General features: G+C 41.0%; 3 protein-coding genes across 3 annotated transcripts in view; 2 read left to right on the top strand and 1 right to left on the bottom strand.

Moving 5' to 3' along the window:
• Positions 1 to 85: 85 nt before the first annotated feature.
• Positions 86 to 615, top strand: LOC133066439 (large ribosomal subunit protein uL23). The gene has a single exon (XM_061157528.1). The coding sequence runs from the start codon at positions 86 to 88 to the stop codon at positions 560 to 562; it is 477 nt and encodes a 158-aa protein (XP_061013511.1). The 3' UTR covers positions 563 to 615.
• Positions 616 to 1,035: 420 nt separating this feature from the next.
• OIP5 (Opa interacting protein 5) lies at positions 1,036 to 11,830 on the bottom strand. Its single transcript, XM_061157526.1, has 5 exons — positions 11,482 to 11,830; positions 11,204 to 11,270; positions 9,192 to 9,314; positions 7,067 to 7,148; positions 1,036 to 2,734 (listed from the first exon to the last, which is right to left on the bottom strand). Exons 1-5 carry the CDS (start codon positions 11,801 to 11,803, stop codon positions 2,639 to 2,641), a joined length of 690 nt encoding a protein of 229 aa, XP_061013509.1. The 5' UTR covers positions 11,804 to 11,830; the 3' UTR covers positions 1,036 to 2,638.
• Positions 11,831 to 12,085: 255 nt separating this feature from the next.
• Positions 12,086 to 12,853, top strand: part of NUSAP1 (nucleolar and spindle associated protein 1) — a 28,696-nt gene continuing 27,928 nt past the window's right edge. Inside the window, exon 1 of the mRNA XM_061157522.1 lies at positions 12,086 to 12,272. Coding sequence (XP_061013505.1) covers positions 12,180 to 12,272 — 93 coding nt within the window. The 5' untranslated portion in view covers positions 12,086 to 12,179. The remainder of the gene's footprint in view (positions 12,273 to 12,853) is intronic.

Genomic DNA, 12,853 nt, shown 5'->3' with positions numbered 1-12,853 from the left:
GAATCATATGTAAGTGTTAAGTAATTGGTGAGGCCTGGTATAGAAAACTGTGACATGTGTTATACAAGAAGCAGGTTGGCTTTTCATGAAGATGGCGCCGAAGGCGAAGAAGGAAGCCCCTGCCCCTCCTAAAGCTGAAGCCAAAGCAAAGGCTTTGAAGGCCAAGAAAGCAGTGTTGAAAGGTGTCCACAGCCACAAGAAAAAGAAGATCCGGACGTCACCCACCTTCCGGCGGCCCAAAACACTGCGGCTCAGGAGGCAGCCCAAATATCCTCGGAAGAGCGCCCCCAGGAGAAACAAACTTGACCACTATGCCATCATCAAATTCCCCCTCACCACCGAGTCAGCCATGAAGAAAATAGAAGACAACAACACACTGGTATTCATTGTGGATGTCAAGGCCAACAAGCACCAAATTAAACAGGCTGTGAAGAAGCTCTATGACATTGATGTGGCTAAGGTCAATACTCTGATCAGGCCTGATGGAGAGAAGAAGGCATATGTTCGACTGGCTCCTGACTATGATGCTTTGGATGTTGCCAACAAAATTGGGATCATCTAAACTGAGTCCAGCTGGCTAATTCCAAATATAAAAGTTTTCACTATGTAAAAAAAAAAAAAAAAAAAAAAACAAGAAGCAGGTTGCAGAATAATGTGAAAAATATTACTGCCTATTAGGTCTGTCCACATGAATTAAAGTTATAATAATTAGCATTTATTAAGCATTTACTATTAAGCACTACCCTTAATTACATTAGATGTATTCAGTAACTCATTTAATCCTCACTGTAGCCCTAGTTAGCTTTTAACCCCTATTTTAAAAGAAGAGTTTAATTCTTCAAGTTCATGGCTAATAAGTACCCAAGCCACAATTTGAACCCAAATCATCTGGCTTCCAGATTGCTCTACTGTGCCTCTCAAAAATATAAGGGAGAGTGTACTTTACTTTGACACACATCTACTATATCTGACTTTGATTCTAGAGTAAACATGTGATTTGCATTTGGGAAAAAAATTTAAAGTCAGCCACCTTAATTAGATGTCAAGTTCAAGCATTTAATTTTCCACTGAAAGTTTACCAAAACAGCAAATCCAAAGTTAAGGAAAACAGCTACATAAGACGAGCTTAATTTAGATTAAATATGTTGAGGCAGACATACCCATACACAGTACAAACCCCAGGATGATTCAATAGAGACTATTACTGGGTCTCATTCTTCAGGAATAGAGCTTTTCTGGTACTGTTTGTTGCCAGAGGCTTCCTCCTTACTTAACCAAATTTTGCAAACTATAAAGCATAAAGCAAGTTGGGATTTTCCCTCTCAAATATTTTTAAAGGAAAATACCCTTTATGTAGTCAAAAAGGGAAAGAACTTGCTATTAAATCTACTTGCCATGTCTGAACCATGTTACCCTGTCTGCACACCACCCCTTGGCTGTATCATCTCTTGACTGTACTAGCACCAGCCCCTCTAGGTCTGCTTGCCTCCCTCTAGGTTCTTCACAGGACAACCATAATGAGATACTGAAAAAGAAAATTTGATCCTGTCATAGGCTTCCTCCTTTAAAATTCTTCCAAGAGCTTTTCATTGTTGTTGAGATAAAAACAAATATCCTTCAGGAGGCCAATAAGGCTTTGCAGCCTCTGGCTTCTGGACACTATTACAACTCCTACATGTCTTTTTAAGGGCCTCACAGGGCCTTCATATAAGCCGTTCCCTCTATAAGCTTATTAACTCCTACTAATCTTTCAGACCACTGCTGAAACACTTCAACAGAAAGACCTTCCCTGACCCCCAAACCAGGTCAGTTACCTGCTATATGTGTTTATTTCTCTAAGTTCCTTTTCCTCAAAACCCTTACTACAGTTGTAATTTTAAATGCCTTCATGTGGTTATTTGAATGTCCATCTCTAACTAGATTATAAGCTCCGAAGATACAGAATAGTGGTTTTTGCTTATTTCTAGCAGCTAGCGTAATATTTTATAGCTACTAAATGAATAACATGATAAGCTACTGAATCACAGTGCTACATAAAGCAAAATAATGAGAAAATAGCATTTGGTGAATATTTGGTGTTTTTATCATTCCTTTCATTACTCTCCTGTTATTACTATTCCTTTTCAGTTGTAAACTGAAAAGGTCAAGATAAATATATATTATGGAGTTAACTTGTTGAACATTACCTACAGAAATATGTATGTACTTGTATTTCATGTAACAGAAAAATGATTTCTCAGTATTCATATGACAATTGCTCCATGTAGGAATAATAGTTAATTAACATATAACTACAACTCTATTTTCAGGCCAGTCATGCATCTTTAGATCAGAGCATTCATGGGACATTGGCTCTTAATTCTTAAATTTGCAATCAGAATGTTTTCAAAAATAAATATTATGAAATTGATAAGAAGCCAAAATAAATTAAGACAAATAGCTATGAAACCTGGACAGAAGTCTCCTATTTCTCATCTTCTAGAAACAGCTTCACAAATCACTTGGAAAATCAGTCTAGAGGTAAACATAATAAACCACATTTCCTATCCATTCTTGATGTTTCTTGAGAAGTGATCAAACAGCACCTGTTGAAGACAGCAATAAGGCCTGCCTCTGATACTCAACCTCTGATTCTGAATTAGTTTGTTAGCTTGGACTGGTCAGGAGGCACTTCCTTCAGAATTTTCATGAGTGAATTTAAGCGGGTATGTGTTAACATTATCTTCTCTTTCAGCTGGGAAGAGAAATATAGATATCAGGGCATCTTAAATTTAACTTTCAATCTGATTCTAGAAGCCACTTCAGATTAAAACTAGTGATTGGGAGCTGGTAATATTACAACACATTTCATAAGTACATTTGTTCTATTATGAAAGGACTTTATACAACAAACCTAGAGCACAGTAAGGTGACAGATACAAACTTTCCTGTGAAAAAAGACCAGTCACTGATGCTGAGCATTGCTACTTCTAGTATCCTTCCTTCCTAGCCCTTATCACCAGGTAAGTGTTAACTCCGAAACTTGGGAAGACAAGAATAAAGTATGATCAGAAAGCTTGTGGAGACAGAAGTCTTTTCCTCTTTTTTCCCCCAGCTCAGAATAGCCATATCTAAAACCAAACTTAATGGTGTTACCCAGTTGCATGAAGTTACCATGGATAAGTCTTAGTTAAAAAAAAAAAAGAAAAAGAAAACACCCAACTTATTTCTGACATAGCACAAATCTACTTTTTATGATTTAAGATAAAAGAATACTAAAAATACATCGGGAAGTTTTGCTTAAGCAGGTCACTGTAGAGCCCATTAATCTTATTTGGGTGCCCTTAGACATAATGAATCATTTTTGTTACTTTCAAGATTTTTTTTTTCAGTCTTTAATGTTCAACATTTTTGCTGTGTATTGGGTATACTACTGCTACTAAGTCGCTTCAGTCATGTCTGACTCTGTGTGACCTCATAGATGGCAGCCCACCAAGCTCCCCCATCCCTGGGATTCTCCAGGCAAGAATGCTGGAGTGGGTTGCCATTGCCATATTGGGTATAGTTCTCTGCATCTATCTTACCTGATAAATGAGGTTTATCGAGGTCTTAGACATGTAAATTGTTTGTCATCAAATTCAGGTCGTTTTTAAACCATTATTTCCTTGAACATTTTTTCTTTTTCCTCTCCCTTTTGTACTCCCATTACCGAAGCATATTTAGGCATGCTTATGGTATCCAACAAATCTCTTAAGCTACTTTATTTTCCTTCCTTCTTTCTTTCTCTCCTCTTCAGATTGCAGATCTCATCAATCTGTCTACAAGTTTGCTGATTCTCCAATCAGCTCAAATGTGTTGTTGAGCCACTCTACTGAAATTTTCATTTATTTATTGCACTTTACAATTCCAGGATTTCCGTTTAGGTTTTCTTTTTTCTTTCTCTTTAGGAACATTCTCTATTTAATGAGACACTCATCAGACCTTCCTTTACTTCTTTTTAAGTCTTTAAAAAAAAATCATTTATTTATTTTTGGCTGTGCAGGGTCTTCTCGCTGCACAGGCTTTCCTCTAGTTGCCGAGAGCAGGGGCTACTCTCTAGTTGCGGCACACACGTTTCTCGCTGCGGTGGCTTCTTTTATTGCAGGGCATGGGCTCTAGGGTGCACAGGCTTCAGCAGTTGCAGCACGTATAAGCTCAGTAGTTGTGGCGCACAGGCTAAGTTGCTCCACAGCATGTGAAATCTTCCCAGGCCAGGGACTGAACCTGCGTCTCCTGCATTGGCAGGCAGATTCTTCACCACTGAGACACCAGGGAAGCCCCATACCTTCCTTTACTTCTTTAAGCATGGTTTCCTTTAGCCTTTTGCACATATTTTTAGGGCTTCCTTGGCTTAGTGGCAAAGAATCCACCTGCCAATACAATCCCCTGGAGAAAGAAATGGTGACCCACTCCAGTATTCTTGCTGGGGAAATCTCATGGACAGAGGAACCTGGTAGGCTAGAATCCATGGGGTCACAAAAGAGTGGGACACAACTTAGCAACTAAAAACAACAACGTATCTTTAACTGCTGCTTTCAAGCTTTCGTTTGCGAAGTCTCAACACCTGGGCCTTTTCAAACAGTTTTTGATGCCTGTATTTTATCCTGTGTATGGGTCTTAACTTGTTTTTGCACAGCTCCTAATCTTTTATTGACAACCAGACATTTTTATTTTTGGCTGTGTTGGGTCTTTGTTGCCACAGGGAAGCTTTCTCTAGTTGCAGTGCCAGTTGTGGTGCACGGGCTTCTCATTGCTGTGGCGTCTCTTGTTGCAGAGCTCCAGCTCTAGAGCATGCAGACTTCAGTAGTTGTGCAGAGGTTCTAGAGTGCTTGGGCTTCAGTAGCTGTGGCACATGGGCTTAGCTGCCTTGCAGCATGTGGGATCTTCCCAAACCAGGGATCTAACCCACGACCCCTGCATTGGCAGGCAGATTCTTAACCATTACACCACAGGGAAGTCCCGAAAAACAAACATTTCAGATAATATATTGTAGCAGCTTGGGTTATTAAACACCTGCCTACCTCCATCCAGATGGCTCAGTGGGTAAAGAATCCGCTTGCGATGCAGATGTGGGTTTGATCCCTTGGTTGGGAAGATCCCCTGGAGAAGGGAATGGCAACCCACTTCAGTATTCTTGCCTGGAGAATCTCATGGACAGTGGAGCCTGGCGGGCTACAGTGGAGCCGGACAGGACTCATCTATTTTGACAGTGCCCTGGGACATAAATTGCTCCATAGCTAATCCAATTAAAATCAAACCCATTTGTATGGGTAGTCTTTAAGGCCAGTCTTCTTTTGTTCTAACCCCAGAGGGCTCTTAGCTGTCTGTTTCCCTGAGTCTCTCATAAATTTCTAACTTGCCTAAGGTTTAGCTTTTTGTTCACATAGACTACCAGTCTTCTTAGTTGCTCACCAACAAAATCTCCATTGTTTTGGGCAGCATCCTTAGATTTGAATATGCCCATACTCTTCCAAATAAAGTTAAATCTCTGGAAGAGATTCACAGCTACTTTTTTTTTTAAAAATAATCTGCCTTTTTTATGGGCTGTCAAGCTGGGGTGGAGATAGTGTCTCTCAGAATAACACCTCTGCTTTACCAGCAGGGTCCTGGACAGAGGTAGCTTCTGGTCTTTTCTGCTTGCCTCTGTCAGCATGAAGTGTCAACCTTACAAGCATGCTGGGGCAAAGGACTCAGTAGGTTAGCACTTTTACCCTACTGTGGCTTTGGCAAAACTTGCAGACTACAAATGCCCGTTCTTGCCTAGAATAGAGCTTCTAATGAGAAAGGCTGATATTTAGCCTGCCCCTCCTGGGAAGATACCACAGCCCGAAGCTGAGAGCTAGGGGAAAAGGACCCCCGTGTTCTTGGCTATATCTGCCCAGATGAAGTCTCCCTCCCTCTGAGCTGGAGATGCAGGGGAGGGAGAGAGGGAGCAGGTCATGGCGTGGCTCTAATGCCACAGGCTTTCACTGCTCTTACCAAGGTTTCGTAGACTTGCTTGAATATCTCTTCATTTGCTTTATTCCTTGAAGAAAATTTCCACAGACTTAAGGTAGCTATTTTCTTTGTCATTTTCTTCAATTATGGCAGTTTTGTTGGGCAGGGGGGTCCATGGAGTTACTCAGGCCATTTCAGAAGTTATCTCCCATACAAATTATTTCTAATCACAGTATTTACTGATCCTGCTCACCAACTTAGTTGCTCAGAACAAGGTTTGTCAAACTATGGACTGTGGGGTGACCTGCTGCCCATCTGTTTTAATAAAGTTTTATTCCAAGAAAACTATATCCATATTTTATATATTGTCTATGGCTGCTTTTGTACTACAATAGCAGAACTGAAAAGCAGAGACATCATGGTTGAGCTTAAGATATTTGTCATCTGATCCTTTACAGAAAGTTTGCCAATTCCTGGCTTAGAACATGGTTTCATAAGCTTAGTTAACTGTACAAAAAAGAAAAATAAAACACTGTTCTATCCTAGAAAGTACTTAAACTCTGAAAAATAAATGCCCTGGTTACTAAATGTATAATTACCAAGGAATAAACTATTAAGAGTGCTAAAAACAAAACCAACAGTAAATTCTAAGGTTGTTCTGAGGGTAGTAAAGTAATAGCCAAATTTCTATTTAGAATGAGTCAGCAAGCTACCAAAACAAACCTGCTTTCTTCAACTCAAAGCCATCAAACACTAGTAAAACCCATTTAAATAAGAACCCTTAATAATGCTTTTCAACACTCTTTCCTCTGAGATATCTAAGTGTAAGGTGCTTGCAAGGAGGTCGGATTTATGAAGGATGACAGTCCATACCCAGCACAGAAAGGAAGAATAGGAATGTGGAGCTCAGCAGCTCTCCACCTCCTCCTGAACCAAACCTGACAATACGGCTTCACTATTTTGCTTTCTATCACAGATTCAATAAGGAATGCCAAACCAAGTATAAAGAATTATTAGAGTATCCACCATTTCATTATCCCTAAGTTCATGGGTACAGATTATCAGGAACTGTCTATATTAAAGAAAACACACAACCATGATGAAAATTTACCTCTGCAACCTTTTCTGCTAGAGGGACGATGTGGATATCCATCTCAGATGCATTTATGATGGCTTTTGTTTTTAAGAGGTAGCTAGATAGAAAGCATAAAGAGAAAATATTAGTACCATACCACAGTTATGGTGATCAAAGAAACAAACTTGCAATACCTGTCAAGCAAAGATTGCCTTCTTCCTGATACCCATTTCTAGATTCATAATGTATTTCGCAGGAAAAGCATTCTCAATTACCAAGTCATCAGAGAGACCCTATGCCTCATCTCACCCCTTTCCAGCCTGGAATCCACTAGTCAAAATTACCCCAGGACAAACTAAAGCCAGAAAACCAGGGTCACATGAATAACTGTAATGAGTGTAGGCCTCACACACCACCAGTAGACTGTGTAGCGCAGTTAGAAGGAAAGTAATCACATTGTGACAAACACTTGGTTGCCTACCCAACAGCCATTCCTCAAGGCTTTCTTGCTAACAGAACCCAGATTTTGCTTAGGGCAGCAGTGTGCCCAGTCCTAAGAGATGAATCATACCTGTTCGAGGCTAACTCTGAAAATCTTATTCCCTACTGTCACATAGCTGCTTTCCCAGCTTAAGGGACCTATTCCCTGCATTCCCACACTTTCCATATCCTTTTCCTTCCAGTTCTGGATGCTACTATTTATGGATGTGACGCTTAACACCTGCAGCATCCAAGAGAAAAAGGCCATGAGAACCAGCGATGCTAACCCACAGCTCTGTCACGGCTGAGCTGCTAGGACAATCCTGGAGTAGCCGACTGTCCCACCCTGTTCTTAAAGCCACTCTTAGGTTTTCTGTTACTAGCAACCAAATTCATTCCAATACCCACAGACATAGATGTATCATAGTCCCAAACTCAGGCTACTATACTTTCCTAATTTCTTTTTTTTTAATTTTTTATTATTTTTATGTTATATTGGACTATAGTTGATTAACAATGTTGCATTGGGGTGCAGCAAAGTGACTTAGTTATACATCTATCTAGTCTTCCTGATTTCTACTTAATCAAAAAGAATGTATTGACCTTTGAGTCCAGTTCCTCATTTTAAAGACTTAAGACATTACTTAAAATCAATAGTTTTTTCAAATTTATATTAAAATTTTTTGTTACTAAAAGCTTACTTCCCTAAGCAAAAACTCAATTACAACTGTGCTAAAGTAATTCCTTATAACTGTTTCTAAAAAAGATTTGAGGTTATTAATAGCATACATTTAGAGATACTTTTCCTCATATCTTTAAACCTAATTCTAAATAAATAAAATTATTTAAGAATGATCTAGATAATGAAAGAAATCCCAATCCATCTCAAGAACATATTTCCTGTTAAAAATCTGCACTGAAGAACCTCATGATAAAGGGGTTTATCAAAGCGCATTAAAAAGAGAAGGAAAGTTCTGTTTTATGAATGGAAAAACAGGCTTTGGAGTTAAGACATGGACTCAAATCTCAGCTCCTCCACATCTCCCATCCCATTTTCTTAAAAACACATTGAAGGAAGCATAGCACCTGGTCATCAATGGCTGTTTTTGTTTCTGATGATAATGAAAAAACTTTGATGGATGTTTCAATTTGTTGAAATAACAGAAAAGCTTAACAAAAAGTAGAATTTATAATTAGAAATATAAGAAATATCTACAGTAATTCACAAGAAGGAACAACCAACAGGGAACTTTTTCTGACTTTATAAGGCCACATGATAATTATTTTTTACTTAGGTCAGGTCTGTTCCTTATCCCATCACCTGGGAGTAGTATCACACAGGATACAGATATGCCCACCACGTCATGCACTGTGGGAGGCAAACAGAGGCTGGGTACGAACTTGAAAAGTGTTTATCACATCATTATTTTGCAAAAACTTCCCTTCCAAAAGGTCCTGGAATGAAAGAATATCTTTACAGTATGATTATCAACATGTGGTAGTATTATGAGACATTTACAATAGTCATATATTATGAGACTATATTTTGGTCCCATTGCCATCTTTTTTTTGTAAGAGCAGTATAGCACCTGGCTTTAGCATCTTCTCTAATACAAACATTCTGCCTTTTCTGGAAAATGTTTTAAAATTTATTTGCTGAAGAAAATGTAAGTCTACTTACCACACCATTTTGTCACTGGAAAGGCAGAAGTGGCCTCTCAAGGCAGCCAGGGCAGCATGGGTAGAATATAGGTGGAAACCAATGGGTATCTCACAGGAACTACAGAATAAAAGGTTGTAAGTGCTGGAGGAAAAAAAAACAGGATATGAGTAACAAAAAAAAAAAAAAATCAGAGAACAAATACAAAATAACATCTCTGGACTCATTCCTAAATGCTAGACTATAATAGGAATGAAACTGAAGAAATGTCACATTCAAGAAAGGTTAATTACACCCTAGATGACAGATAACTTTGTGAATTCTGGCTACAAAAGCAATCATGGATACACAACTGTCACTTCACTAAAGTAATTTATATCTGAAAAGCAGAAAAAGAGCTAACTAATCAGATTAACATTTAAACATATAAAACTATACATAACCATATAAATTAGCCACCATCAAGTCAATTTTCAGTTGAAGTAAAACAGTCAAGTTGACTAGGGCTTATTAAGCAATTTATTAATAGAATGCAAATCAGGATTTTTTTGCAGATGTAACAACAACAAAAAAATTACCCAGACAAAATGAAAAAGAAATTGTATGATCCTAGCAAGTCATCTACTGTATTTTCCTTTATCCTCTAAAAGATAAGGAATCAGGAAATATGGTTTTAGTTCTATTTAAACCATTTGAGTAACTAATTTACCTTATTTGCTAGTATATAAGACAAAACACCTCTTGATGAAAGTGAAAGAGGAGAGTGAAAAAGTTGGCTTAAAGCTCAACATTCAGAAAACTAAGATCATGGCATCTGGTCCCATCACTTCATGGGAAATAGATGGGGAGACAGTGGAAACAGTGTCAGACTTTATTTTTTTGGGCTCCAAAATCACTGCAGATGGTGATTGCAGCCATGAAATTAAAAGACGCTTACTCCTTGGAAGGAAAGTTATGATCAACCTAAACAGCATATTAAAAAGCAGAGACATTACTTTGTCAACAAAGGTCCGTCTAGTCAAGGCTATGGTTTTTTCAGTGGTCAGGTATGGATGTGAGAGTTAGACTATGAAGAAAGCTGAGCGCCGAAGAATTGATGCTTTTGAACTGTGGTGTTGGAGAAGACTCTTGAGAGTCCCTTGGACTGCAAGGAGATCCAACCAGTCCATCCTAAAGGAGATCAGTCCTGGGTGTTCATTGGAAGGACTGACTGATGCTGAAGCTCTAATACTTTGGCCACCTCACACAAAGAGTTGACTCATTGGAGAAGGCCCTGATGCTAGGAGGGACTGGGGGCAGGAGGAGAAGGGGACGACAGAGGATGAGATGACTGGATGGCATGACCGACTCGATGGGCATGAGTTTGAGTAAACTCCGGGAGTTGGTGATGGACAGGGAGGCCTGGCGTGCTGCGATTCATGGGGTCACAAAGGGTCGGACACGACTGAGCAACTGAGCTGAACTGAACTGAACTGTACTGAATTCACTGAGTACTTTGTTGTCACTTCTAAATCACAGTACAGACATGATACAAAGTTCACCAGGCAGTATTCAAGGACATAACTTTCAACCAGTGTTTTTCTCCAGGTTCCTAGGTTACAGCAGAATTAGTCCTGCTGTAGTTTATTACAAATTCCAGGTTTAATGCAAGTGTATAAGTCCTAGTTATGTCAAATGATTATAGTTTATAAAAAATGCTTTTCACTATACACTTAGAGATCATTTTCTCCTTTTTTCCCCTCCTGGACATAATTTTCTTAAATTCACTTCACTTGCACAACCCACGAGGGAAATGTGGCCCTCAGAAGATCTTAAAACCTTTACACAAATATCTTTTCCGTTTAATTAAAACATCAAGCTTGTACGAGACAATCAGGTAAACGGAGCACCCTTCAAATACACTGTATGAACGGTACAGACTTTTCTCCCAGTGGAAGATAGGAAAAAACTTCTCGTCTAAGTCGGTTCCATGCTCTTCAACCTCAATAAGTCAGGGAATAACTAGAGACAGTTCTGGAATTTTCAGTACGTACCTGCCTTTGAGCGAGCCTTCAATGCCAACTAGGAACGGAGCCTCCAAAACTACATTATTTGTGACTCCTGGAAGGCAAACACAGGTCAGAATGGCTATCTGTGAAGCACTGAAAGGGAAAGCCTCTGCCAGCCAGAAAGGCTCATCATGGCCACGAATATCATAAAAAGTTATTCGCCCCCCGCTCCTGGCAAAGGAGTTAATTTCCTTCCAAATTTTCATCCCGCTTTCCTCCCAGCCGGCTCTGTCACCCAGTGAGAAGGCGCCGCGCTCACTCACTGGAGAAGACCACGGCCCCGAGGGACCGCGACAGGTCCCAGGCGAGGTGCACAGAGTCAGCGAGCACGGCGTGGCACTGCGCGCACTGGAACACGGCGCACCGCTCGGGCTGCAGCCATCGCGGCAGCCGCGGGCGGGACGGCCGCTCCTCCAGCCCCAGCCCTGCGGGGCCGACCGGCGAAGACCCTTTCACCACCTGCGTGTCCCACTCCATGGAAGTCGTAAAAAAAGGTTCATCAATCGCCTTCTTAGCCCTATCACAGAAGTCACCCCGTGGCTGCTTTGCAATTCCAGAGAGAGGCCTCCGCGGCCGAGCAGCCATCTTCCCACAGCCGGCGCCACAGTTTCAGACTATTCAGGCCCCGCCCCAAGTTCGGTTCCTGCGTCCTCATTGGACAACGTGAACCGGGGGCTCTGCCGCGCACTTTGTTGCCTGGACACGCCGTTTGGCGCCTAGGTGTTGGGGAGGTGTGGAGGAGATCGTGGGTCAGGTGGAAGGGAAGTCAACCATGCTATTGGTCAGCACCAGAAGACCCCGCCTTTAACGCATTTTCAACCAATGGAAGTGCAGCTTGCGTAGTTTAAACTCTTTATAAATATCGGTTTGGTCAACGCTTAGAGTGGCGCCAGAGCGTTGAGCGGCGCTTTAGCGAGTTAAGTACGGGACCTCTGCGTGGTTGCCTGGATTGCAGTTCGCCATGATCGTTCCCTCCCTGGAGGAGCTGAACTCCTTCAAGTACAGTGACCTGCAGAACTTGGCCAAGAGTCTGGGCCTCCGGGCTAACCTGAGGGTACGGGGCCGGTGACGGGGGGTTAGGATATGTGGCTGCTTTGAGACGCTGTGGGAGGGACCGAGCGGGAATTTCGAGGGCTGAGACGACTGTCCCGGCCCTGGGGCGGTAGATTTTGATTCACCCAAGGGTCCAAGTAACTGTGCAAAGCCGAAAGGGTGTCAAAGTTTTCACTTCTGTTGAGGGATTCAGAAAGATCCCCGCCTCCAAAATTGTTTGCTTTGGTTTTATTGGGAGTACTGTGATATTTATCAGGCCATCGGTTAGGAAACGCAGGCCCTTTAGAAAACTAAAGGAATGCTGCATCTAAACGCCAATTAATAGGCAGTCGCGAAAAACTCCAAACAGCTAACAGTTCTGTAAATGAAGAGGCCCCAAAATTTCCTGCTACTTGAATGGAAGGCCTGGAAGAAAGGATGATTTTTAGGGACCTCTCCCGTGGATAAGTTTTTATAACTCAGCTCTGATTCAGTAGGATCGTTCGTCTATTGGTCATTGTTGTGGTAGTGTTCTATTCAAAACCGATGAGGTCTTTGACTCTGATACTGCCAAACGTTTGGGGCAAAATGTTCAATTCGGGA

Source organism: Dama dama, chromosome 12 (assembly GCF_033118175.1).
Source record: "Dama dama isolate Ldn47 chromosome 12, ASM3311817v1, whole genome shotgun sequence".
NCBI classification, from domain to species: domain Eukaryota; kingdom Metazoa; phylum Chordata; class Mammalia; order Artiodactyla; family Cervidae; genus Dama; species Dama dama.
This window is presented reverse-complemented; position numbering and strand designations above follow the sequence as displayed.

Excerpts from the sequence above, each read along its gene's own strand:
- LOC133066439 (XM_061157528.1), top strand. The coding sequence starts at position 86 with ATGAAGATGGCGCCGAAGGCGAAGAAGGAAGCCCCTGCCCCTCCTAAA.
- OIP5 (XM_061157526.1), bottom strand. The coding sequence starts at position 11,803 with ATGGCTGCTCGGCCGCGGAGGCCTCTCTCTGGAATTGCAAAGCAGCCA. Across the intron at positions 11,271-11,481 it reads CGGGGCCGTGGTCTTCTCCA|GAGTCACAAATAATGTAGTT; the intron begins GTGAGTGAGCGC and ends TTTGCCTTCCAG. Across the intron at positions 7,149-9,191 it reads TCCAGTGACAAAATGGTGTG|CTACCTCTTAAAAACAAAAG; the intron begins GTAAGTAGACTT and ends CTTTCTATCTAG.